Genomic DNA, 26,545 nt, shown 5'->3' on the forward strand with positions numbered 1-26,545 from the left:
TAATCTTAACCCTAGCTGTAACGCTAACCCTAACCCTAGCTGCAAACCTAACCCTAACCCTAGCTGCAACCCTAACCCTAACCCAAACCCTAGCTGTAACCCTAACCCTAGCCCTAGCCGCAACCCTAACCCTCACCCTAGCTCTAACCCTAACCCTAACCATAGCTGTAACTCTAACCCTAACCCTAGCTGTGACCCTAATCCTAACCCTAACTGTAACCCTAACCCTAGCTGCAACCCTAACCCTAACCCTAACCCTAGCTGTAACCCTAACCCTAACCCTAGCCGCAATACTAACCCTAACCCTAGCTCTAACCCTAACCCTAACCATAGCTGTAACTCTAACCCTAACCCTAGCTGTGACCCTAATCCTAACCCTAACTGTAACCCTAACCCTAACACTAACTGCAACCCTAACCCTAACCCTAGCCCTAGCCGCAACCCTAACCCTAACCCTAGCTGCAAACCCAACCCTAACCCTAGCTGTAACCCTAACCCTAACCCTAGCTCTAACCCTAACCCTAACCATAGCTGTAACTCTAATCCTAACCCTAGCTGTAACCCTAACCCTAACCGCAACCCTAACCCTAATCCTAACCCTAGCTGTAACGCTAACCCTAACCCTAGCTGCAAACCTAACCCTAACCCTAGCTGCAACCCTAACCCTAACCCTAACCCTAGCTGTAACCCTAACCCTAGCCGCAACCCTAACCCTAGCTCTAACCCTAACCCTAGCCGCAACCCTAACCCTAACCCTAGCTCTAACCCTAACCCTAACCATAGCTGTAACTCTAACCCTAACCCTAGCTGTAACCCTAACCCTAACCGCAACCCTAACCCTAATCCTAACCCTAGCTGTAACGCTAACCCTAACCCTAGCTGTAACCCAAACCCTAACCTTAGCTGTAACCCTAACCCTAACCCTAACCCTAGCTGTAACCCTAACCCTAGCCACAACCCTAACCCTAATCCTAACCCTAGCTGTAACGCTAACCCTAACCCTAGCTGCAACCCTAACCCTAATCCTAGCTGTAACCCTAACCCTAACCCTAACCCTAGCTGTAACCCTAACCCTAGCCACAACCCTAACCCTAACCCTAGCTCTAACCCTAACCCTAACCATAGCTGTAACTCTAACCCTAACCCTAGCTGTAACCCTAACCCTAACTGCAACCCTAACCCTAATCTTAACCCTAGCTGTAACGCTAACCCTAACCCTAGCTGCAAACCTAACCCTAACCCTAGCTGCAACCCTAACCCTAACCCAAACCCTAGCTGTAACCCTAACCCTAGCCCTAGCCACAACCCTAACCCTCACCCTAGCTCTAACCCTAACCCTAACCATAGCTGTAACTCTAACCCTAACCCTAGCTGTGACCCTAATCCTAACCCTAACTGTAACCCTAACCCTAGCTGCAACCCTAACCCTAACCCTAACCCTAGCTGTAACCCTAACCCTAACCCTAGCCGCAATACTAACCCTAACCCTAGCTCTAACCCTAACCCTAACCATAGCTGTAACTCTAACCCTAACCCTAGCTGTGACCCTAATCCTAACCCTAACTGTAACCCTAACCCTAACACTAACTGCAACCCTAACCCTAACCCTAGCCCTAGCCGCAACCCTAACCCTAACCCACACCCTAGCTGCAACCCTAACCCTAACCCTAGCTGCAAACCCAACCCTAACCCTAGCTGTAACCCTAACCCTAACCCTAGCTGTAACCCTAACCCTAGCTGCAAACCTAACCCTAACCCTAACTGTAACCCTAACCCTAACACTAACTGCAACCCTAACCCTAACCCTAGCCCTAGCCACAACCCTAACCCTAACCCACACCCTAGCTGCAACCCTAACCCTAACCCTAGCTGCAAACCCAACCCTAACCCTAGCTGTAACCCTAACCCTAACCCTAGCTGTAACCCTAACCCTAGCTGCAAACCTAACCCTAACCCTATCTGTGACCGTAACCCTAACCCGAGCTGTAACCCTAACCCTAGCTGTGACCCTAACCCTAACCCTACCTGCAACCCTAACTAAACTAAAATTTTGAAGATTTTAAGTCTGTTATATTACAGAATTTCCAAATACATGGTGTGACTTTGTTGAAAGACCTTTAGCGCTTATGTTTGAATACAATATTATCAAACAGGGATGTACTCGCTTGCTTGCCTACACTATTTGGCTTAAATGGATTAAGTTTAATTTTTCAAGAGAGATCTCCATAGCAACCCCTAGCAGCCACTTAGAACACCATAGGAACTACCTAGCAACACTCTAGAAACCGCCTAGAACACACTAGAAATTGGGCTGGGCAATATGCTTTAAAAATAATCTCTATATTTTTGGGCCTTGTGGTGATATACAATATATATCTCGATATTTTAACGTCCTCTCTTAAACAGCTTCACTAAGAAATGGGCAATTTGGCATTTATTTGGTATCATATCATAATATTTTTCATAAAAAGGATGATAATAAAATAATTCAACAATAACACCTCAAAGGGAACAGCATTGGAATGGAGGGAAACGACAGGCTTAGGCTAATGCGGCACATCAAGGAAGAAATCAGAGAAATTCACTCTCTTTTTCCATATTCCAATTTGATGGTTTTGGATATCTTCCCTTGCCGAATCTGGAGAGGACAGACCGCTGCTAGTGAATACAGCCTCGACAGAGCCAGGCGTTGGCCAAATGGGGTCATGTTTGGCTGAACAGACACTGTTCACTCTGTTCAGCACAAAGTCGACTTTGCATTTGCGGCAACCACACTTCTGCACAATTTCTGCAGGAATTGTCTAGTTGTTATTATTATTATTATTATTATTATTATAAACAGGCCTGGGAGATCTGAAAGGTCCATCTCCCCCTAGAGGGCAATCTGGACATTGCAAGCGATGCCTCAACAAAAGCCTAGCAGATGCAGGAAGCTGCAGGGAACCTGCAGAGCAGACAGGCTAAATAAAAAATGTAGTCATCAGGCATGGCACCTACTATTAAACATAAAATGTTTAATTGATCTTAGCATATTTTTACAAAACCACTATGCGTGCAAATATGTCAAAACATGTCCGTTGATTTTCCGGATAGAATTGCTTTTTTTTTTCTTTCTTTAAACCGTAATCATCATTCATCCATTTCATTATGATGAACAGATAAAATTTGGAAGTAATTACTGTAAATACTGCTGTCAAACAGACACACCTGTGGAAGGTTCTTTGCCTTTTTTTTTATCCCACACGAGCATACTGCGACACCAACTGAATATAAAAAAGGCTCTTCCCTCCTCCTTGGTTGAAGAAGAGCTTCCAAAGACAGAGCACGTCACTGTCATCAATATGTGACCCCTCTGTTGCCATGGATGCCGTGAACAGTAATTAGCGCCTCATCTGAAACAGGGGTAGCAGTGATGGGAAAAATTATATATGATAAAAAAAAAGTTATTGTTGGAAGAATCAAACCCAATAATTTTGTGAGTGCGTAGAATGAAGAATAGATATTCAGACTACAGTTTATAGACAATGCTGGTGATATTTTAATGACTAAATGAATAGAACCCACCACCCCCTCCCCCTCCACCCCCATCCCACAGAATACAGTACAAATCTGTCTGACAGAAGAGAATTGAAAAAATAAAACATTTTTATGTGATGTTACGAATCTATCAATCTAGTCCCGCCTTAAAGTGAATTGTACTCTAATAACAGCAAACAGTTTGGCTGTTGCATTGGTTGTAACACTATAAATCAATTTTTTTTATAGTTAGAAAATATTCTTCATAGCTTGAAAGGGAAAAAAACCTTGGCACCAATTTGGGGTGTAGAGAAACCCTCTTTTTACAGATGCAGTACACAAAAGCTTCACAAGGGGGTAGAGTTACATTAGCAACAATCACAATTCACTCACTGGCATAAATTACCTGCGAGGTCACTAGACAAAGTGCTGATGAAAGGTGAGATTCAGGGCTATGGTTGGGATTTCCATGCTAACTCAATGCTAAGCTGGTCCTCAGTGAATTCAATGGTGGAGATGGCTCATGTCACTCAAGCCTGCAGTTAGTGAAACTAGCAGTGTACTTAATTTCCCACCAGGCACCCTGGCTGTCTGTCCGGTTATGACTTTAAAAAAAAAAAAAAAAAAACAAAGCAAAACAAACAGTGCCCTGCAGTACCCTTCAGCTAGAATCCTAAAAAAAAATACTTTTTTTAAAAACAAAAACAGAAATCTGTCCTTGTTTTTCTTGCAATGCAGTGTTACAATGCCACATATTCTCTCTGCACTTGAGGACATTGGGGTTATATATTGTGATGTGCAGAAGCATGAGCCGAAGCAAAGCATGAGACTGAAGCAAAGGGGCTGCATTTCCAGCAAATATTTCCTAAGGTAGGGAAGATTATTAATAGTTTTTTCTGAACAGGAAAATCTCGGCATTTCCTTGTACCACTGGGGTCTGGGGAGATATAAATAAATATATATATATATATATATATATATATATATATATATATATATATATGCACACACACACATACACAATGCTGATAATAGAATGTTGGGATCCTTGAATGACAAGATAAGGGCCTTTGAAAAGGGCTATCTGCTCCTGCAGATCTAATGCACGGTGGTGCACAAGGGCCTGCTCATTCCCGGCCATTACTCTGAACATAATTTCCCTGAAAGGCCCATCAGACGCAGAGCCGCGCCGTAACGAGCGGGGGGAAGCCGCCGCGTTACTGCCGAGACCTCAACCGCGATCACCAGCGATGATTATTAACCGAATTTGATCATACAGGCACGCCTTCGGCGAATTCAACCATCAACCAGGCTGGAGCTCAATCAACGAGGGGCGGGTCCCAGAGGTTTTTCTGTTCTCCTCCACCCTCCCTGCATTTTCAAATGCCACAGATTTCCCACTGTTCAGTTTGGCAGACGTCCTTTAGTAGATGGCGAGTCAATTGGTTTACCGTAGGGAAGGTAGCAATTTCAATCTCAAAATTTATGACCTTTTAATACGTCAACAAACATGCTTCGCTGTGGTATTTATGCAAAACTTCATTTCTACGTCTAAATAGCATCAATGGTGGAAAGAGCATCAGAAAAGCCAAATGCCAAAACAACGAAAAGGGATCTACTGGATCCATGTCTTGGCTTGGAATGGAGGGTATGTGTTGAGCTGGCTGCTTGGATGGGGGTGGGGGGTGATGGGTGGGTGGGGGGGGGGGGGGGTTGGAATTCCTGGGATGGTTTTACACAGCGAGTTATAGAGCTCCTGGAAATCCACTCCTATTCCAAGAGACATCAATCTGCCCAGGCATCACCTGGAGCTCACAACAGGTAAATCTGTCACTCCAGAGGAACTAAGCAAAGGACAAAAGAAGGAAAAAAAGAGGGGGAAAAATGAAGACAGGATGAGTACATGGAACAGAAAATTCATTTTAACAAGATTCCATCAGCAAGCAAGTCATCCATCTTTTCTTCTTCACTGATAAAAATGCAAATGCAGCCAGGCTCACTTGATACACTTTGCATGAGGACGAAGCAATCACCTTCACATTAGCGGTTTGGGAAAAGAACATTTCGCTCGGCGCTCGTCCTGAATACGAAGGCCGCGATAATTATCGCCATGGGTACCAGGAACGCGGCTAAGTCCATGCAAAGATATGCCTCAAAAATCTGACGTCACCACTTCGGAGGCAAGTCATATTTTTTGGCCCCCTTGTTGGTTTTGTTGAACAAGAAAAACAAGAAAACGAGGAGACAGGATAATCATATTTTTTATTAAAGGTTCTTTTAATAAAAGACTTCTTCTATACATGCAAACTCCAAAGGGAGAGAGAGAGAGATTTTTTTTGAGTTCTCCCCATTACAGCCGAATAACTAAATATACACACTGACACCGTTTTACAGGATTGAAGGATGCAATACAATTTGCACGCTTGTATGTTATGACAACTTAATCGAACGCTTGAATACAAAATAAGTCCTAATATGGAGAGCAATGTCTATACCAGGCATAATATTGCGGCTGATTAGAGTAATATACCTGTCATGCAGTATCACTGCGTTCAGTGGAAAACACAGAAGCCGGAATAAAGGCATTCCAAATAGCCATCTTTTCTTTCCACTGATACTGTTATACAATGCTCTGTCTGCAGTAGCACGCTCTATGAATCATACATCTAGCACGTAATCAGGTAGATCTCGTAATAATGCAAACAAGTATTTGCTTTTAATTATTAGCATGAACTAATTGCTTTGATATAAACTGAACATGATACATTTCTGCTATTTGTAATCCCAGTATTCCACACCAAAACTAGCTAAATTAAGATGACTACCTAATTTATAAAGGACATTTTTATATTTACTTTTCAGTAATTTCATGTTTTCTGATTTTCTATCTTTCCCTCCATTTAAGCTTTCAAATGTACACATCTAAATCAACGACAACGGTAACACTGGGCATCAAATTAATTAAAAAAAGCACCAGGCTTTTTCCTCACTCCCTCTTTAATGAAACAGAGCGCTCATATATTTAAAACTCATACACGTAATGTGCAAGGCACCGTTCGCACTTTGGCCAGTGGAATGTCGTCTTAAAATTGTTGTTCATATGAAGCAAGCCACGTTGTGAGCAATAATGTAGACGCACCTTTAAATGCAGATGCCAGAGGAGGAAAGCAGTGCTGTGAATAATGTGATTGGATGCAGCTAACACCTGACGATGTGTCCCGCATCCTCGACGCACTCAAAACAACATCACGTGATAGCGGGGTAAATTTGTGCTAATTAAAAATTAATGGCCTAAATGGAAAACGCTTTGATATAAAAAGGCTGCTTATTGTTAGGGCCAAAGACTGAATGTATAAATGCCTCTTTTTTTTTGGTGGTACACCACATTCATTCATGTCATTTTTCTTTTTAAAGATTTTTCAAAACAAACAAAAAAAAAAAACGAGTGGCCTATTTACATTAAACGCATTTACATTGAACATAATCACCCACATATAAATAAAATCCGCTTTCGTACTCTACGACAACACCTCGGTTCTACGTTCAAATCCCCCTTTTAAAAAACACACAGACAAAAATGCTCCTTCAATGCAATGAAGCTCTATGTCCTGTAAGGCCTTAAGAACGTCTGGACGACATGGAAACTCGTCTTCCCGATAAGCGGGAAGAGGCAGCGAAGGTCGATGAAGAAAAGGTTGTGGAAATCCCAGGAGAGACGGTAGTGCTCCATGGCAACCCCTGGAGCCCCCCCCCCCCCCCACCCACCCACCCACCCCACCCCCAGCAGGCCCTGTTTCAGGGTGGGTGTGGTTCTACCTGGTCAGCTGACCAACCACTTTGAGGAGGGTTTTGTTCTCTTGTTTAAGCTGCTCATTCTCGTCCTCAATGTCATCAAGGTCCTGGGAAAAGAGTAAAAAAAAATGTTTTTAAAAACGGTGCATTTTAGTACGATCTCATCAATGCCAAAAAAAATTCCTTAATCAGCTTCACCAATTCACAATATAAATATTAATATTGCTCATTTGTACAGCAGGATAATTTTTTTTTTTAAAACGAGTTCTGGTTAGGTTCCTTGTACCGTGCAACAGAAGTGACATTCACATCAGATTAAAATGCACAACCATCTACAAGTCTATTTTCCTAACCACTCGTCCTGTTCTGGGATAAAATTTGGGATACACTGTGCTTCAGTTGCAACTGAACACCCACGGCTGTCGACTGTAAGAAAGAATTTATGAATACATTCAGCAAAAATCCTGGCCTAACATCAGAAAGCATACGAAAATGCATCAGGCTAATACCCAGGTCGGCTGCATAGAGAATTCATAAATTTATCAGGACGATGTTCTGATCCGCTTTAGGAAAGCAGGTATAAATAGATCAGGTCAAGATCCAGGTCTACGGTAAGAAAGCATTTGTAAAACCATCAAGCCAATTCCTTTGGCAGTTTCCCTGACCTTCCCTGCAGAATTTGACAGTGAATGGTGTGCAAATTAAACAAGCACGAGTCATGTTTTCAACAGAGAGAAGATTGGGTCTCAATTTGTCTCCTTTTTGAGCTGAAAGTCTTAGGGTCTGAGGGGCCTCAGTGATGCACCCCATAGTCCAGAATCGAATCTGACCATCGAATCCGAGTATTGAATCAGAGAATCAAATCCAGAATCGGATCTGACCATCGAATCCGAGTATTGAATCAGAGAATCAAATCCAGAATCAGATCTTGTTGGTGTCAACTGTGACCGAGTCCCGCGGTTTGAGGTTTATCCTCTTCATAGGAGGCATGCGCTAATCTACAATCTATCAAATTACCGGAGGGTGTCACAGAAATGCCAAGCAGACTTTCAAGAACCAGGAAAAAAAAAAAATGCAAAACAGGAGATAAAATGATAACATTAGACAATGCCTGCTGGAAGCACAGTTAAGGACTGTGGTAATTAGTTCTCTAAAGAGAGAGAAAATTGACTTACTATTATGCTTTTAATTTAAAAAAAAAAAAAAAAAATTCTCAAAAGTGAAAGTCAGTCACGATAATGGAGACTAGCACGGCTGCTTGTCATCCTGACAATGGACAATTTATAAGCGCAAAACAATGAGCGGGAAGCAGAGCTAAACTCCCGGGCCTGGCCGTCAGCGGATTGGGCCGCCCGCGCGACGGGCAAATTGAACATTAACGACTTCAATTAAGCGCAAATGAGGAACTCCTCTGCCCACCGGGGGCTCGTCGTGGGGCGCTAATAAAAAATACGACACTCCTCATTTTCAGAGCTGTCCGTCAGAGACGGGGAGGCAGGCAGGGCCGGACTATCGGGCCCGACGATCGCGTGGACGCGCGAGCAGAGACAACGCGGAAAACAAATAAGGCTGCTGGAGGAGCAGCAATGGTAGCAGTTAGCGCCAGGGGATGGTATCGACCATGAATCTGTATAAGGGGACAATGTCAACACAGGACAGGTGTGGACAATGAAACAGTTTTAATAAGGGGACAATGTCCACGCTGGACAGTGTGGACCATGAAACTATTTGTCTGAGAGGACAACGTCAATAGTGGACAGTGCAGACAGTGAAACAGTTGGTATAAGGGGACACTGCCAACAGTGGGCAGTGAGGACAAAGAGAAGACCGCAGATAAGAGGAATAGTGTGGCTAACAGGGCTGTGTGGAGCGATGTATCTTCTCATCGTGAACAGGACCGAACAGAAGAGAAAGTGTGAGAGTGAGAGAAACAGGCCGTTCATTATCAGGCACAAGGCTGCCGGCTGAGAGAGTAACACTGCTGCTGTGGCCTGTGGCAACCTAGTTTCAGCTGACCATAACAGCTAAACGCAAAAAAACAATGATGCCTTCACAGAACACAACAACTGAATGTTAATCAAAGTGGTATCTGCTAAACTAAGGGCTCATGCCTGGGCTACTAGAAGTCTGGTGTACTGTATGCGTTGTGTTTTATTCCAACCAATTAGCCTTGCTGAATTTACAGTAAATGGCTGTGAACACCAATGCTGGTTTACCCCTATGAGAATGCACAGCAAAATGTTTTCTCTGACATGCAATCTTCAGGAATGGTCCACCATTTTACCAAAAAATAAAAAAAATGCCTGAAATAAGTAAATAAGAACAGAAGTCGGTGTGAAATCACAGAACAAATTAGGCTCCCGTGAAACCACACAAAAGTGTACGAGACACATGAATATTTAATGGAAATAGGTGGAAATGCAAACGTTTTTTTATGAAGACTCTGTGCACATTTCTAAAGGGAGCGTTCAGCTGTATAGCAAAGCCAGCCATAAAATAGAATACAGTCAATACAGTAGATTTAACAGCAGTACAGTTGCTGCTCTCTCAATTTACTACTCGATATACACCAGTCGGTCATCCAGATGGAGTCCAGAGAGAGCTGTTCCTGCAGTCAGATACTTGCTGGAAGCAAAGCACAGCTCACAGCCTCCTCTGCAACATAAACGTCAGTATAGTGAAAAGCTGAATCAATTCACACAGGGCCACAGGGCCAGACTGGATGTATGGTTATTATCTGTTCTATCCCATCATGCCCCACAGAAACGTCTGTGTGAGGCGGCGCTGTCGATCTCTATCACTCAGTGGCCTTTCCCACAGGCACGGACCGCTCGGTCATGTGACTCCCCGCCTTCCACAATGATAAACGGATTATCTGTGTCATACTGTGTGTTCACCGAAACTCCTGCTTTACACTCACTTCCTCTCTATAACCCATATAAATATTATGATCTTAGGATCTAACTTTCTCTCCCTCTCTCACACACACACGCACACATATACACAGACACACTCAGGCACGCACACATACATGCAGACACACACACACATATTAAAATATTTGATCAATTTATCTATTATATATATTGGGTATTGACCATATTACACTATTATATCTATGCTGTAATGATTATGTTCATTTCTGTACATGAGTAAATGAGTAAATGCCTGACCTGGCATGTGTTAAATAGGGACACAGGGAAGTGTTAAAGGAACAGGGTTTAGAATGTAATGTCGAGTTTTACTTGGAATCAGTTTCCAGCTGGGATCGACATTTTTCACCACATGAAAGACTTTGCTGCATTCCCCCCCCCCTCCCTCCCTCCCTCCCTCCCTCCCTCCCTCACTCCCCCCCCCCTCCTCCCACCCCCCTTCAGCTCAGCGCTAAAAACGGCAAAAACAAACATGTTTCGGTCACCATCTCCTTTAAACATCAGCTGGCCCAGATGGCGTGAGCGTGCGAGGGTTCATGTGACGGCCGGGCGGGGCCGGCCTCGGAGCGAGGAGCCGCCAGATCAGCCTCCTGCAATTTTGAGCTCCCAGAGACTCCCGAAATCCCCTGACCCCTGTCAAAATGGCCGAGACGAGCAGCTTCCTGTGCGCGGATTCGACGAGGGAGGAGAGACAGAAAAGCAGGCCGAGGACGCGGCGTTGGGACTTCCCTTCAAACTCTACACGTCGCAGGAGAGCGCGATGGATCCACAGGACGCAAGCGAGCGCCAATCAAAAAACCGGTTGCTGCCGCCGTTTTACGAAGGCCGGTTCGGTCTGAACGTCGTACCGTAGCGGAAAAGAACCGGAACGTCGTCTCGGTTCCCATGGCGACGGTGGGCCTGAGACCCAGGGAATAGTCCGGGGGGGGGGGGGGGGGTGGGGGCCGCGGTGTACAGGCTCTGTGTAAAGATTATGGGCTCTCCGGAGCAATGGCGATGGCGCTGTGACTATTGAAAGGGCTTCAGCGGAATTACAGCGGATTCGCCCCGCGGGCTTGGGGCCCGTTTACCGAAAGCAATAAAACTGACGCTGAAGTTCCCTTTTCATTTTTTCGGGTCATCCCGGGAACAGCGCACACTTCATCTCGCCAGTAAGAGCGCAGAGCAGATGGAGGTTAGCCTCAGAGGCACCCCTGGCAGAAGGGCAGGAGCGTCTTTAAAGCTCGTAAGGTAACTCTACTGTGAGAGAGGCAGGCGCGGCGCCGTGTAACATAACTCAGCTGAAGACAAACGCTCAGGACCTTTTGGGTCGGCTCCCAGATGGAGCGAAAACAGCTGCCGGGCGGGTTGGCACGGTCAGAGAAGTCATGAACTTCCCCAAAACCCAGGATAAAACTATCCTCTAAGCCGCCGGCATTGAGTCCTGTTCACAGAGAGCCTCAGGGTGTGCTTCCCTTTGCAGTTACTCAGCACTATACTAACCAATTAAAACAGTCGATTATGCGGTTAACCCACCTTACCCGGTTTGTAATTCGTCAAGTTTCTTGTCTTTGTTTATGCCTTTTTATGTCCAGCCAAACACTTTTTAAGTGTTTTATTTTCTCATGGAAATACGACATATGACCTTGGATAATGACCTCCTCATAAGCTCATCAAAATCCAAAGGGCATTTTAAAATAACAGGATTTTTAGAAACCATAGCAAAATGAGGGTTGAAAAAAGGAGCAGGGGACAGGCTTTAGCCACTAATGTGTCGTGTGGCACTGAAGCATAGTGTTACTCAATCAAGCTGCTCAGCCCTGTAGTGGAGGTCATTAGTTTAGCTAGCCAACAGCAGGCCACCTGGCACCATGACATTTGGCTCGGCTGCACTCGCTTCTACCTGAGGTTCTGGACCGACTCGCACCAACCTGGAATTTCAAAAGGGCATTTGGGAATAATGAGACCGTGTACCGGCCCAAGAAAATATGTGAAATATGAAAGCCATTTGAGAGAAGAGGAATGCTGGTGATTAAAAAAGGCTTTGTGAGCTGACATGTCTAAAATGTGCATGCCAGCGATTCTTCCGCAGATCACATTGGGTCAGTTTTCAGAGCACGCACTCATTAGCAGAGAGCGGACGAAAGAATTTAATAATCTAAATAAAGAAATTAAGTTTTTTTTTAAAGTATAAAATAGAACACATGGAAATAAAGCAGGCTTTAAGCTTGAGCTGCGGTTCTGATTTCTTTACAAAGACTAAATATACAAAAGGCTGCTTCTGCTTCTTCCAGGAATCCTTTTTTCCCCCCATTGTGGGTGTCTTTTCTGAGTTCCTTTTCTGAGTTTTTCCTCTCTCGCCCATATGGAAACACTCAAAAGCAATCACCAAAAATAGGAACTAATTCCTCCTTTTCAGGTGGTGAACAGTTGCAGTTTGAGAAATGCGGCCATTTTGGTTCAGAGGAGATTGAAAGGCCTTGCCCCATTGACAAAAAAGTCAACCTGCGGTTGCGCAAATATGACCGTTTTAAACCACAGAAGATCTCAGAGCACGACGACACCAGGTTCTGCAGCACATACCGCAGGATACTGCGGCTGCTGTGGCTACGGTAGCCGTAGCATTTGACGCTTAGCGCTGTTAAGCAGGAAACGAGGCTCGATATTTCACCCGAGACAGAATCTGATGACCGTCTGAACCCAAAACATTCAACAGGAAAGGACGGACCGCTGCTCCAAGGGGAAGGCGGACACTTCCGCGGCAGGCGGCCACATTTACAGCTGTTATTTTCAGCGGGGAAAGGCGTTTTACAGAAGCTGTCGCAGGCCACTGGGAGGTGAGAAAGAAGAAGAGCGGTGCTTTTGACCTCCACAGCTCTGCTGGAACAACCGTTTTTTTAAAAAGACAGCTGCAGTTTACAAATGAACTGAACCTTGACCAAACCTGCTCTGAAATTCAGTTCCGTTTTGGAAAACGTATGCTAAATCAGGTTTCAAAATAACTCTCCAGCCTACTCCATATGCATGCAATCAGAATATCATGCAATCAAATGCCAGTGTGGCAGTCAGGTTTGCAAGAAGAACACTCTGCGGAATTTCCAAGAAATTATGCTTTAAGTAACGGTGTGGTGGGAAGAGAGACTGTCGAAATGGAGTTGCAGAGGTTGCGGGGGACTCAATATCACAGGAAATCTGAATACCTATATTCTGTCTAAATCAGTTAGTTTCCAACCCTGGTGCATGTGGTAGTGCTGGTGCATGTGGTCGTGCTGGTGCATGTGGTCACGCTGGTGCATGAGGTCACCCTGGTGCATGAGGTAGTGCTGGTGCATGTGGTCGTGCTGGTGCACGTGGTCGTGCTGGTGCATGTGGTCGTGCTGGTGCATGAGGTCACGCTGGTGCACGAGGTCACGCCAAACTCACTCTGTTCAGTAAGTCGATCTCCTCCTTCAGTTTGAGGATGAGCTCGTCTTTGTCCTCGTGGGCCTTCAGTAGCCGAGAGAATTCCTGCCTCTCTCTGGCGAGCTCCTGCGAACAGACAGAGCCCCGTGAAGTCAAACCCGACTCAGAAAAAGATCCTCAGTGGAGCAGCACGTGGAAGGACTGGCTGTTATTATCTATAATCATATGGCTGTTATTCTCCCCCTGTTTGAGTAGCTGCATGGCCTGTATGCTGTCCCTGGTTACAAAATGAATATACTGCAGACACTATTGAACCTTCTCATTTTTGTTTATGCAAACTGTGCTAAATTTGACACAGGCATCCATCTGCAACATGAAACCTCTCCTGGCTAGCATATCATTTAGAATCAAACTGTGGCATTTAATTTGCTTGTGGGTTGTGCTGGGTTGCAGTTGGACTAAGTTGTAACTCACAATAAAGCAGCGAGATGCGAGATCAGACCGTTGCCTCACGTGATGTGACATTAGAGAGCACGCTACATCGTTGCTAAAGCAGCGGTCCATGCAATGGTGCCAACGGTTTTAGCCTGAAGATCCTGCAATAACCCAACATTGAGATCCAGCAACACCCAACATTGGATATCCTGCAATGACCCAGCACCGCGCGCTGTGCCGTACCTTCTCCAGCTCCTCCAGCTTCCTCTCCAGCCCGCCAGCGGAGCCAGACTCTCTTCCGTGCCGACCGTAACCAGGGCGATGCCGGCCGCCGCCGCCGCCGCCGCCCGCCTCCTCTTCAGCACCCGGGCCTGGCGAGCTGTGCAGGGCGAGCAGGGACACCACACGTTCACAGCCCTGCTTATTAAACCCCCCCCACGGTTATATTAAACATGCATATTTTTACACATTCTGGTTTCCCGACGCAGAAATTACAGCACAATTCCGGCAGTGATTGCATCCAATGGATATGCGACAAAAAGTGCTAAACAGGACTACTTACATTTACAATGCCATGGGGGGGGGGAGGGGGCGTCTATAAAAAGTGCTGCAATTTCCACACGGTGAAATCAAAGTGCATAAATGAAATAATAATAGCCTTAAAAATGAAATAATAATAGCCTTAAAAAAAGCAGAGAATGTGAACTTTAAAAAAAGCAGAGAAAAAAAGCACTTTAGCCACATGTGAATCGTTTGATTACAAGCCTAAAATTGTGGAGTACAGGACCATATATATATATATATATATATATATATATGGCCCTGTACTCCACAAATAAACGGTATGACTATATATATATATATAGTCATACCGTTTATCACAAGGTAACATTACCCCTTGGTATAGATCCTTACGGAATATCCCTCAATATCCAGTTTCTGAACAAAGGGCAAAGCTATAAAAACGGTTCCCTTCCCCAGCTTTCAGAAAAGCTTAATGCTTTTTTCACTCATGAATATAGGAATAAAGTCTCAATGTTCAGCTTGCGGGGATATAAACCTTATCTCACTCCTGGGCAGAGCACTCGGGATAGTTTGGGCAAATTATTCGGGTGGAATACATTTGCTGGTGGCTTTATTTCCTATTCAAAGTTACCACTAAAGAAGACCTGCAAATGGGCTCAATTGTACTTTACATATTTGTGGTATTTTATATTACAGAATTAAAATTGACACGTGACCAGGTTTTATTCATGATGGGACCTTCAGTATTGGTACAGTACTTAATTGTTAGAAAATTATGTTTACACATTTCACACAGTCTTTAAAACATGAACTACTTAGCAACCACAAGGGTATATGTGTATTAGAAACTATGACAATAAATATATGGTATTTCATTTGAATGGTTTTACATATGAGCTACATAACTCATTCATATCAGCAACCAAGCCAAGTCTGCTCAAGCTTATCCACACCTGTCTTCAGCCATTTGTTGAATGAAAGCCATAGGTTTGTATTGACAGCTAATCACGATAATGCTGCCTTTAATGACTAATGCCGGGCATATATACTGTATGTGTGACAATGCTTCATAAAACTAGGTCACAGAGAACAGCTGTCACCCAACAGTCACTTCCTGAATATGTGGTGGCCTAAAACTCGCTATGCCCATATATGGTTGTAGACATGGCATGTTGATCTCACTTTCTGCAATGAGACCTGACATAACATACCTGATGCCTCTTTGTGACCACTGACATAAGCATTTATGGATGCTTAAGTGTGCTTTATAAAGGTGTTGTGTATTGCTTATGAGAATTTAAAAATGTAACTAAACTTAAACCTTAAACTTAAAACCATTAAAATAAACAATTTACCAATAAAATTAACCTATGCAGACAGGCAATAACAGCTACTTATACCATAATAATCATGAAACGGTGATCAAATTAACCCTAAACAGTCTTTAATTAGTGATAAAAATACACTACTGTCAGAATAACAGTAAAAATAGGGGCGACATAGCTCAGGAGGTAAGACCGATTGTCTGGCAGTCGGAGGGTTGCCGGTTCAAACCCCGCCCTGGGCGTGTCGAAGTGTCCTTGAGCAAGACACCTAACCCCTAACCCCTAACTGCTCTGGCGAATGAGAGGCATCAATTGTAAAGCGCTTTGGATAAAAGCGTTATATAAATGCAGTCCATTTACCATTTACCATCAAATTAACCCTAAACAGTCTTTAATTAGTGATAAAAAATACACTACTGTCAGAATAACAGTAAAAATACCAAGTGAAAGAGTGGGCGTGCAAGCAGTGAGCAGAATACCCACAGTGCATTAAAATCTGTATGCCCAAGCCCCGTTCAGCCTTTGAGGAAGAAAAAGTGAGAAGTGAACTTAATCCTCCGCTTCCATCACAGTAATTATTCTTTTATATGCCTTTCCACCAACGGGCGGCTCAATCTATTCCGCTGAGAGAGAAAGAAAGAAAGAAAGAAAATTTGCACACTCTTCTTTTAAAAAAAAATAAATTACAGCTTTCTTTCCTTTTCAGGTCTGCGCTGGTCTGCAAGCAGGGAGCCAGCGTGGAAACCTTCCCAACTACAACCCAATTACGTTCTCTCACCTATCCCGGAAAGACACGTAGTTAGCAGCGCACTTGTTCTGGTGGTATAAATAGGCATCTGAAATAAAGGCACCGCAGACACAGTTAAAAAATGTTCCCCTTTCACTCTGAGCTTACTAAGCAGAAGCATTTCGGGGTTTTAAAAAAATATATATTTTTTTTTGTACGCCCGTTTCCCAGATTGCGTTCGTCACGTCTCTGCCGCCTCGGAGACGTTTGACGTTTTTCCATTCGCATGTTTGAGCTCATCAGCCCCCCCCCCCCTCACCCCCCCATTCAGGAGTCTTTCAGAAGGCAGGAAGACGTTTAAATGCACTTCACAAAGCTTTATTCCGGGATGCGTTCCACTCTTTCAGAAGAGGTTTGCAGAACCCCACGCCCCCACCACGCCCCCCCCCCCCTTTTGTTCACGGTGTACTGCTGATAACTTTCCGTAGCCAAGGACTGACCCTGGAACAGTTTTAGAATGGCACACACACACACATTGGCTTTTATACAAATTTAAATTTACAAAGGGGATAAAGAAAGTAAACTACATGAGATTCTTCAGGTTGAGTTACATTTCGCACAAACATTAGGAAGAATTTTTTCCACACAGACAGTAGTCAGTGTTTAAAATAGCTTGCCAGCCCATATAGAGGCAGAAACTAACCTGTAGGTAATCAGAGCACTAGGTACAATTTAGTCAGGAAAACGGCAGGCATTGTTGGGCCGAATGGCCTGCTCTCTTCATTATGTTACGTTATACACACATTACACTATAATGAGAAAGACAAAAGCCGTGCTCTCGAGAGATCTATGAGCGACACGGCACAGGAGAACGCACCCGCTCCTCAAGACACGTTGAGCCCTAATACCGGCAACACTCTATGATATCATACAATTATTATGTAGGGTCACAGAAAAAAAGAGACGCCGACGCTGTAATTGATTGAGACAGAGGAGCGGGAGGTGGACTGGTACTTAAAAGGGCAGGCGGCGAAGGTCAAACACTCACAGGCTCTATTAAGGGCCTGCAGAGTGACATTTCTATTAAAAATGTCAGGGGGAATTAACCTTGGGGCGCTGAAGCTATCGCTTGTGTGAGAGCGCGCATCGCGTATCCAAATTGTGTTTGTTTGGAAAAACGGGGTAACGTGCCATTTAAGCCGGATGCTTGCTTCATTAACGCAATTAAGGTGAATTTTGTGGAAATTACAGTGGGTTTCCATTTGCCGTAATGTGCTTTTAGAACACAGTGCATTTGCATTCTTACCAAAGCTTCAACTGTGTAAAATTGCCAGGGTCTCATTTTTTTTTATTTTTAGAAAGCCGATCATAATGAACACAGCGCTCATTACCCTCAACTCAAGCCGAACCAATTTGAGAATAAACAATAATAAAGTCCCCGGATTTCAGGCTAATGGAAAGGCAGCTTCGGAAAGAGCAATGCCCTCAGACTACAGGGGTGGTTAAACATCATTTAGTCAGCTTTTCATCGAGCAAACTGAAGTGCCCTTAAGATTCTGACATAAAGCAGAAAGCAGGAAGTCTAATGTGAAAAGGTCAAAAGGAAAAGAGTCCAACGTGTTAATGGCCATTTTGGCTTTATTCTGTCCAGTCCTTCCGATGATATAAGTACCAATGACATATACAAACTTCTCGGAGTTGCACCGAGAATATGTAATTGTGAAAATGACTTTTCCCACAGTTAATTCTGCCAACACCGGGCTTCCCACAATGCTCCTGTGAAAGCCATTTGAAGGTAGGAGATATGAGACTGCACTGCATACTCCTGTACCAAACTCTGCATAATATTAAACACTTAATATAGTACAGGCCTTTGCGTGTCACCAATTAAGTGCTGCAATCCGAGCGCAAATCAATTAATTCCATCATGAGATGCGCCAAGTCATGCACCAAATTGCAAATTGCAAAAAGATTTTAAAATAATAATAACTTAGTTAGACCACAGAAATGCTACAGTGGGGCTGGGAAAGTTAACCTTCTCAGGCAATATAATGCCTTTAAATCCAGGAGGAATCTTCTAATGTCACGCTTGTGGATTTTTTCAAAGAAATTACATAATGCAGTCTGGGAAAAAGTGAGTGTGGTTTTTTTTTTCTTCCCCCAAAGCCAGATCAGTTCTCTTTTTAAAATGAAGGGATGACATTTACTGCATCATTTCCTGTGACCTGCCCTAGAAAAGACAATGAAATCACATCTTTAATTTTCCTCTATTTTTCCATCATAGCTACTTCAGGTTCAATTTCGGCTCGCACTCGAAATAAAAGGTCACCCACGGTGGTTATTTGAATAATATTTGTGAAAAATGTAGTTCAGCTCACATGAGAGCAAATTTTAACAAGAGCGAGCTCAGTTTTAATTTTATGTATTCTGGGAGACATTTCCTGAAAACCATCCCAAGTAAGAGTGCGGAATCGTAATCATGAGCTCCAAGGAAACACAAAGCCGGTCGTGTTAGATTAGATTTAGGCACGAGCTTCAGACTCGTAGAGGCGAACCCTGGAGGAACATGTACGGGCCCAGTGGAGTCCTCACCTTCTGTACCGGCCTGCCGCTGCTCTCTGTGACTCCTGAAAAACACAAAAAAAGAGCACCTGATAAGGACATGGAGAAGGAGAGAGAGAGAGAGAGGAGAGAGGGAGGGAGGGAGAGAGACAGAGAGGCACACACAGAGAGAAAGAGAGAGAGAGGGAGAGAGAAAGAGAAAGAGAGGGACAGAGAGAGAGAGACACAGAGAGAAAGAAAGAGAGATAGAGAAAGAGAGAGAGGGAGAGACAGAGAGAGAGAGAGAGAGAAAGAACAGCAACTCTTCAAAGCAGCATTTGAAATGGAATCAAACCGGACTCCATTTTAGTGGTGCGAGGGGAAATTGCAGAACCCTGTGATGTAAGAGCCCGGCTGCAATTTATTACACGGACTTCATATCACAGAACAGGCCCTGACTCGATGCCCTTCCGCTCAGGCCACAAACCCGACAAAGGCCTGTCATCCATTCCAGCATCCGGCTGAAGAGCGGCAGTCTGCAACGTGCGTTATTACTGCTGGTGTGCGTCTTTCATGACTGGACAGCTAGCATTATTACTGCCGGTGTGCGTCTTCCATGACTGGGCAGCTAGCATTATTACTGCTGGTGTGCGTCTTTCATGACTGGACAGCTAGCATTATTACTGCTGGTGTGCGTCTTCCATGACTGGACAGCTAGCATTATTACTGCTGGTGTGCGTCTTCCATGACTGGACAGCTAGCATTATTACTGCTGGTGTGCGTCTTCCATGACTGGACAGCTAGCGTTATTACTGCCGGTGTGCGTCTTTCATGACTGGACAGCTAGCATTATTACTGCTGGTGTGCGTCTTTCATGACTGGACAGCTAGCATTATTACTGCTGGTGTGCGTCTTTTACGAACGGATGGCTAGCACGCCTACTCGCAGGTGAGCAGCAGGTGACTCAGAAAGGACGCTGGGGGGACGCTGATGCAACAGCAGGGTCTTGAATGTGATTCAAAGCCAGACCTGGCACCAATAACTGAAACATCTGGAAAAACATTTTTGTTCTAGAAACATTGCCACATTATACACTATCTAACTGGTTTGTACTGTAACCTTTTAGTACCATCTGCAGGACAATACATTCTGATAGGTCTGTACATTCATTGATTACATACTCAAAATAATGATGCAAAATCTACATTATTTATTAGCTTACAATTGGCAACGTACAAAGAAATTAAAGTTTAGTACCTTGTTCAAAGGTATAATGCCTGCGTCCCACGTTGGATTTGAACATGATCAAATTTCGTTCCACAAAGCTAAGCCATGCAGCCAGCTAAACGTCTCTGATAACCTATTAGACTATTCTTGTCATCAACATTTCAGCAAAATTCTCTGGAGATAATCACGGATGAACAAACAAACTGTACGTCATACGTTGAAAGCAATTCCTCAAGGATATGGGGAATATTAGAGCAAACTCGCTCGGCTGATAGATGGATTTAGAAGCTCCCCCTAATTTCGGCACACCGCCTCGGGAGTTCACAAAAACAAGTTTTGACTTTCCAATCTCGGAGGAAGGCGATTTCGGAGCCAGACAGAACAAATCCAATTTCTTTATTTGCTTCCCAAATGACGAGCCTGGGGTAGGGACGCACGCAAAGGAAAACATCCCCATGTGTCTCGCTCGCATTACGGAAACTCAAAACAGAACTTGTGTTTCTCCAAAGAGCAACACGACTTCGACATCAATTGAGAATGCATCGGTTTTTTGTAGCCAGAAGGTTCACAATGCAAAATTCCACCCGGGGGAAACGGCACTCTTCTGACACGTTCTGACATCGCTGTCAAAATACGCTCACCCACGGATTTAATAAGACTCTGCAACTCCTATAACTCCAAACCACAAACGTTGCTAACAGGCACTCCCTTTTCCAGCGCATAACCTAACCTAATACCTGCACAAATACTGCGAATGGTTTAAGGGTCTTGCACATCTGTGTGTGTGTGTGTGTGTGTGTGTGCATGTGCATGTGTATGGTTTTGTTGCTATGAGTACGAGTCTGTGATCCATTTATTTTCTGCCTAGTCTCTGACTGGTTGAATCCTACCACCTTCTCCCTCCAGCTTAACCAATCGGAAGGCTCAGAGTCATCCCTAACCCCAAATCAGCTGCACATCCATTATATGAGGCACCGAACCATACTCTGATTGGGACAGCATGACACAGGCCCAAAAAAATAATCTGTGGGAGATTAACTCACACTAAGAGAGAGAGAGAGGGGACTAAGAGGCAGAATAGAGGCCTGGTTTCCATTAAAACTCACATTATTCACTCCATTAGCAATAGAGCTGGGCATGGAGAACAGCAGTTGCCGCAACCTTGTTGGTGCTGACTTCATTGTTCCTTCATGACATGCCTGTTGTGCGTTTAGGAGTGCGCCGTGTAATTACAACATGCCATTAGGAACATGGGACGGGGGACGGGGGGGGGGGGGGGGGGGGGGGGGGGGGCAACCAATGGCTGAAAATGTCAGCAGAACGACAACGTCTAATGTATGCATTTACAACGCAACTGTGAGCGCGCAGGACGTTAAGGAGTTCATCATGCAATTACAGCATGTCATTTGGAATAGTGAACAGGGGGAGGAAACAAAATGGCTGAAAATATCAGTGGAACAACAGCTAATGTATGCGTTTACAACATAACCGTGAGCATGTTAGGGTGTGAGGAGTTCATCATATAACTACAAAATGTCATTTGGAATAGTGAGCAGGAGGAGGAAACAAAATGGCTGAACATTGAAATGACAATTGAGTTGGCGTTGAAATAACGATGTCTAACTGACGCATTTACACCATATCTGCAAGTGTGTAGGGTATGTGACCTGGGAACAAATGCTAACGGTTTGATAGCAAATTTCTCGAAGAGTGTATTAAAGACACAACAAGCCAACGGGCTAAACAGAAACCACTTATGAATGCTCTGCAAGTCCAAACAAAACGGTTTCCCTGGGGTTGGGTTGTCTCTCCAAGCGCCTTTTAAGAATTATCAATGTGGTGATGTATCACGAGAGAAGATTTTACGAGACAGGTAGGTCAATACCCGGAGTTACACTGCATCAGACTTGAAAAAAGTCAGATGCAGTGTAACGAAATTAAATGTGATATTACTCGAATAAAAATGCCATGTCATACACTCCATACATGTGTATCATTGCGCTGACGGTGGAAACTACAGGGAGACAACAGCATCTGGAGGCTCCCATTGTTCATTGCAGAGTCTGTCTATGATGCGTGAGAGATGTTGGTCAAAGACTTAATGAGAACGGTATCATAAAGCCAAATCAGGAGTTTTTCTGAACATTTATTTCAGAATATTTCAAATCGATGTTTCGGAAATTACAAGTCAAGCTATAAATTGGCTAGACTACTACAACAGCAGCGAAAACAGATGGATTTAACTAAATGCTTTGAATCTTTTTCCTTTAAAGGATCCAAGCAATATATAAACAAAACCGAAACAGGCCTAAAAATTTATGGGTGGGTGACACAGACTCAGTTTTAGATTCCAAAATGTGTAGCAAAACGGAAAAAAAAGGTTTTAAAAAATCGCTTTAAAAATGCAACAACTCCCGCGTGAGCAGTCTGTCATTTCCCCACTCAGAGTTGCAGACTCCGAAAGCACTTCAGCAAACTGAATAATTTCACTGCGAAACACGCGTACGCAAAAGCCACAGTGTCAAGCGCTCTGTGACTGCAGAGATAACGCACGGAGGCGCACTGACGACGGGATCCGGACCAGCTCGTGCAGCGTGATCTCCGGCACTGAATATAACTGCCAGTTTTTTTCAAATATAATCCGCGGCAAAAAAAAAAAAACAAAAAAAAAAAAATTAATTAGCGTTCCGGGTGCGCTTTCCCCTTCGGTGTGCGCACAGACATTTATTTTATGAGCCGGGAGGAGAAGTCTGATGTGATCTGGAGCGCGCGTGCGCACTTGGGGCGGTGGAACAGTGCGAGCCGCGCGGCGCTATTTATCATGCTTCGGCTGCACTGACAGCTCAGGTGAAGCACTTCATCTCGGCACCCGGAACCGACATTACTGCGAACACGGGCCTGGAGGAGACGATAAAAAATAAATAGATTTTTAAAATCAGCTGAATTCACGCGCAAGCTTTCCGCACAGCAGCAGCTCTCATTTGGGGGGGAGAAGGGAGAGGGGTTCACAGAACACGCAGCGTAGCTACATGAGAGACATTACTACTCGAGTAGCTTAAGATGTGGACGGTGACGAGGATCTTGACACTGAGCCAAGGTGATGCAAAGCGTGAAATTTGCAGCTCTCCTCTATTTCCAGGCATGGCCAGTCAAGTAACCCTGAGCAGATTAAATCTGTTTAAGATGGTGTAGTACCTGCTGATACCAAAACTGGCACAGCAAAAAAAAAAAAAAAAAAAGATATCCTTGGGCAAATATCTGCTCTTTTGTTGACTGAAGGACAAATTATTTATCCTTGGGTTTGTCCTGCGACTGGATTTGACCGAAGATAAATACACATTTATCACTATTGATTTCAACCGACCTAATTTGAAGACTCTCCACTAGTTGGTCCTCATTGCCAGTGTTAAAACAGCATCCACAGTGAATTTGGCCAAAGCGGCAAAACTATTGGTCTCACCAACTAAAACACCGGCAGAACCTGTGCGTAAACCCTGAAAGCAAAAGGATTGAGGAAGACAAAAGTAAAAGGCAAGACAGAGCAGCCAAAGGCCCGACTCCTTTACCCCCAGGAATGGGGCGTCAGTCCAGGACTTACTGACAGGCGACATTCCGACGGCATTCCGGTGATGCCCTCCCGTCTCACCGCCCACATACCCCGGGAGCCACGCCCACGGACTGGCGAGCGCCGCTGACGTTCGCCGATGATCGGCCTGCCACTGCTCCTTACCGCCATGAGGCCTGCATTTAAATCTGAAGAGTCTTCATGGACCTAGTTTCATCACTTTCTCCCTACAGCCCTGTAAGCGCTCCCCCATTTTGTGTACGCCGGTTTCCAAAGGCAGTTTTCTTTCCAGTTTATTATGGCGTTGTAATGGAATAAAACTGGTATGGGCTAATTGGCATGGGCTAAAACTCACCTTACCGGCTTGCACGGCTGCCACACAACAACACCCTGCCATATAGAAAAATTTCGTCCATCTTGTTTGTGCATCTCGGTAAGATTTAAGCAAACTGAGGTAATGTTTACACCAAGGTTTTAAATGAGACCCAGTCAAGATTTTTGCCTACTTGTTCATGGCCAAATACAGAATGTTTTACCCTTCCAACGCGCTGAAATGTGCCGCCTAATGACGTTGTTCGGTTCCACACCTCACTCTAAAAGGGGATAATCCTGCCAGCAGCAGCAGCAGCAGCAGCAGGCTCTGTGCAAATCAGGAGAGGAAAAACTTCTCTCCCACCTCCCTCTCAGACACGGTTAAGGACAAACTGAGCCCGGTTCCATGTGTTAACTGGTGGGCATAACGCGGAGGGCTGCTAGCACTAGCCTCCGTAGCCATTTTCTTCTATCAGCAGTGATTAAGCAACAAGGTTCCCCAGCCAGGTTACATAGAGAACACAAAGGAAATGTCAATTCGTTTTGCAGATACACTACAAGGATTTATTGGAATGAAATTTTTTTTAGATGATGAACACAGTCCGGAAGGTCCATAGGGTTGGGATCTGGGGGTCCTTCATCTTTTTTTCTCTCTGCGCTGATTGTACCATATACTGAATGGCCTTATCAGGGGCGTCGTAGCGGGGGGGAAAGTGGGACTGACTACCCAGGGCCCGAATGGGGGGAGGGCCCTCGAAAAGCCTGGAATGATGCGTGAAAGTCATGGATCAAGAGAGGAAGGGGGCCCACAGAGACTGCTTACGTATAGAGCCCAGAATTTTGTACTACACCCCTGGGCCTTATGTCCAATACATCCTGTTTTTACAAAACAACTTTAAAAATCTGATCACAAAAAAGTAACAAGGTTCCCTATCGCAGGCTAAAGCCCTTTCTCTTCAGGAATAAAAGAAGACCGTATCTCTAGTGCTTCATCTCCAGGCCTTTTTCATCACTGTACACTATGCGCTCTTGTGTACCTTCATGACCCGGACACTGCAAGGAGCGATCTTAGACACTAGAAGCAGATATGGGGGGAAAAAATTGGGAATCTGTCAACACTGTTGACCATCTGCGCAAAATATCAGCCTGTATAATCTGTGATGAGAACACAGCTAGACAAAGTCAAGCATCTGAAGTTATGGATTCATGCACTGTTTTCAAAACTATGCACAAAACGTACACCATGTGTACTTTGGAAAGGTGGAACAATGGATTCTAGGCTTTGCAAAGCATAGCATGAAATTAGCTAGGAAATCAGAGAAGAATTTCAAATTGGCCGCTGTGTTTACTTAGTGTTAGATCACACGCACACACACACACACACACACACACACAACAGAGAGAGAGAGAGAGAGAGAGAGAGCGAGAGAAATAGAGCCAGGGACAGAGAAAGATTACACAGATAAATACTTCAACTACACAGAAAAGTTCAAGAAGGTCATTTCATTTCAGATTTAAGAACCAAAGTTTGACAAGCAAATTCCTTTGGAGTATATAAACCACAAAAACTGGAGTTCACGACCCCGTGTGATTTCAAAATCAATATCGCCGCTGCCACAGAAGAAGGCTTATAGCACAGCAGAGCCCGTTTTGCATTTCAATGCGTTCCTAAGCTGCCCTGAAACGCTGTATGTATCTGTGCTTGGAAAAACGATTCGGGAAGCCGTCTCTCCACATGCATTCAGACGGGCTCTAACTGAGATATCAGTCTCTCCGCATGCATTCACACAGGCTCTAACTGAGATATCAATTTCCATACGCGAAAATGTGACGGCTAAAAAAACATTTAACTGCCAAAATAAAGGAAATGCTCGAATAAACGAGAGCTACAAAGCATACTGAAATAAGGTGCTTCTGCAAGGACATGGGCCGTGACATAATAGAGCCGTAAATATCCCAGCATGCTCGTGGTTATATGCAGAAATGCTGGGCAGGCCTTGTTGCCAATTACTTATTGTCTATTAGTAATGGACGCCACGACTAGAAAAAGACATCTCAGTGACTTTGGAAAAACAGGTGGCTATTGCGGCAGTGTAGTATAATGGGTAAGGAGCTGGTCTTGTAACCTGAAGGTCACAGGTTCGATTTCCAGGTAGGACGCTGGCATTGTAACCCTTGAGCAAAGTACTGAATCTGCATTGCTTCAGTATAAATCCAGCTGTATAAATGGATGCAAATGTAAATGCTGTGTAAATAGTTATGTAAG

General features: G+C 44.4%; 1 protein-coding gene across 2 annotated transcripts in view; it reads right to left on the bottom strand.

Moving 5' to 3' along the window:
- Window positions 1–5,225: 5,225 nt before the first annotated feature.
- pawr (PRKC, apoptosis, WT1, regulator) overlaps window positions 5,226–26,545 on the bottom strand; it is a 64,730-nt gene continuing 43,410 nt past the window's right edge. The window contains exons 4-8 of one of the 2 annotated variants that reach the window (XM_035427268.1): window positions 19,227–19,261; window positions 14,301–14,436; window positions 13,644–13,748; window positions 7,333–7,415; window positions 5,226–5,360 (exon numbers count right to left, since the gene is read on the bottom strand). In XM_035427268.1, coding sequence (XP_035283159.1) covers window positions 5,318–5,360; window positions 7,333–7,415; window positions 13,644–13,748; window positions 14,301–14,436; window positions 19,227–19,261 — 402 coding nt within the window. In that variant the 3' untranslated portion in view covers window positions 5,226–5,317. Of the gene's footprint in view, window positions 5,361–7,286; window positions 7,416–13,643; window positions 13,749–14,300; window positions 14,437–19,226; window positions 19,262–26,545 lie in introns of those variants that run through there. The other variant, XM_035427269.1, reaches the window with a different exon arrangement.

Source organism: Anguilla anguilla, chromosome 7 (genome assembly GCF_013347855.1).
Source record: "Anguilla anguilla isolate fAngAng1 chromosome 7, fAngAng1.pri, whole genome shotgun sequence".
NCBI lineage: Eukaryota > Metazoa > Chordata > Actinopteri > Anguilliformes > Anguillidae > Anguilla > Anguilla anguilla.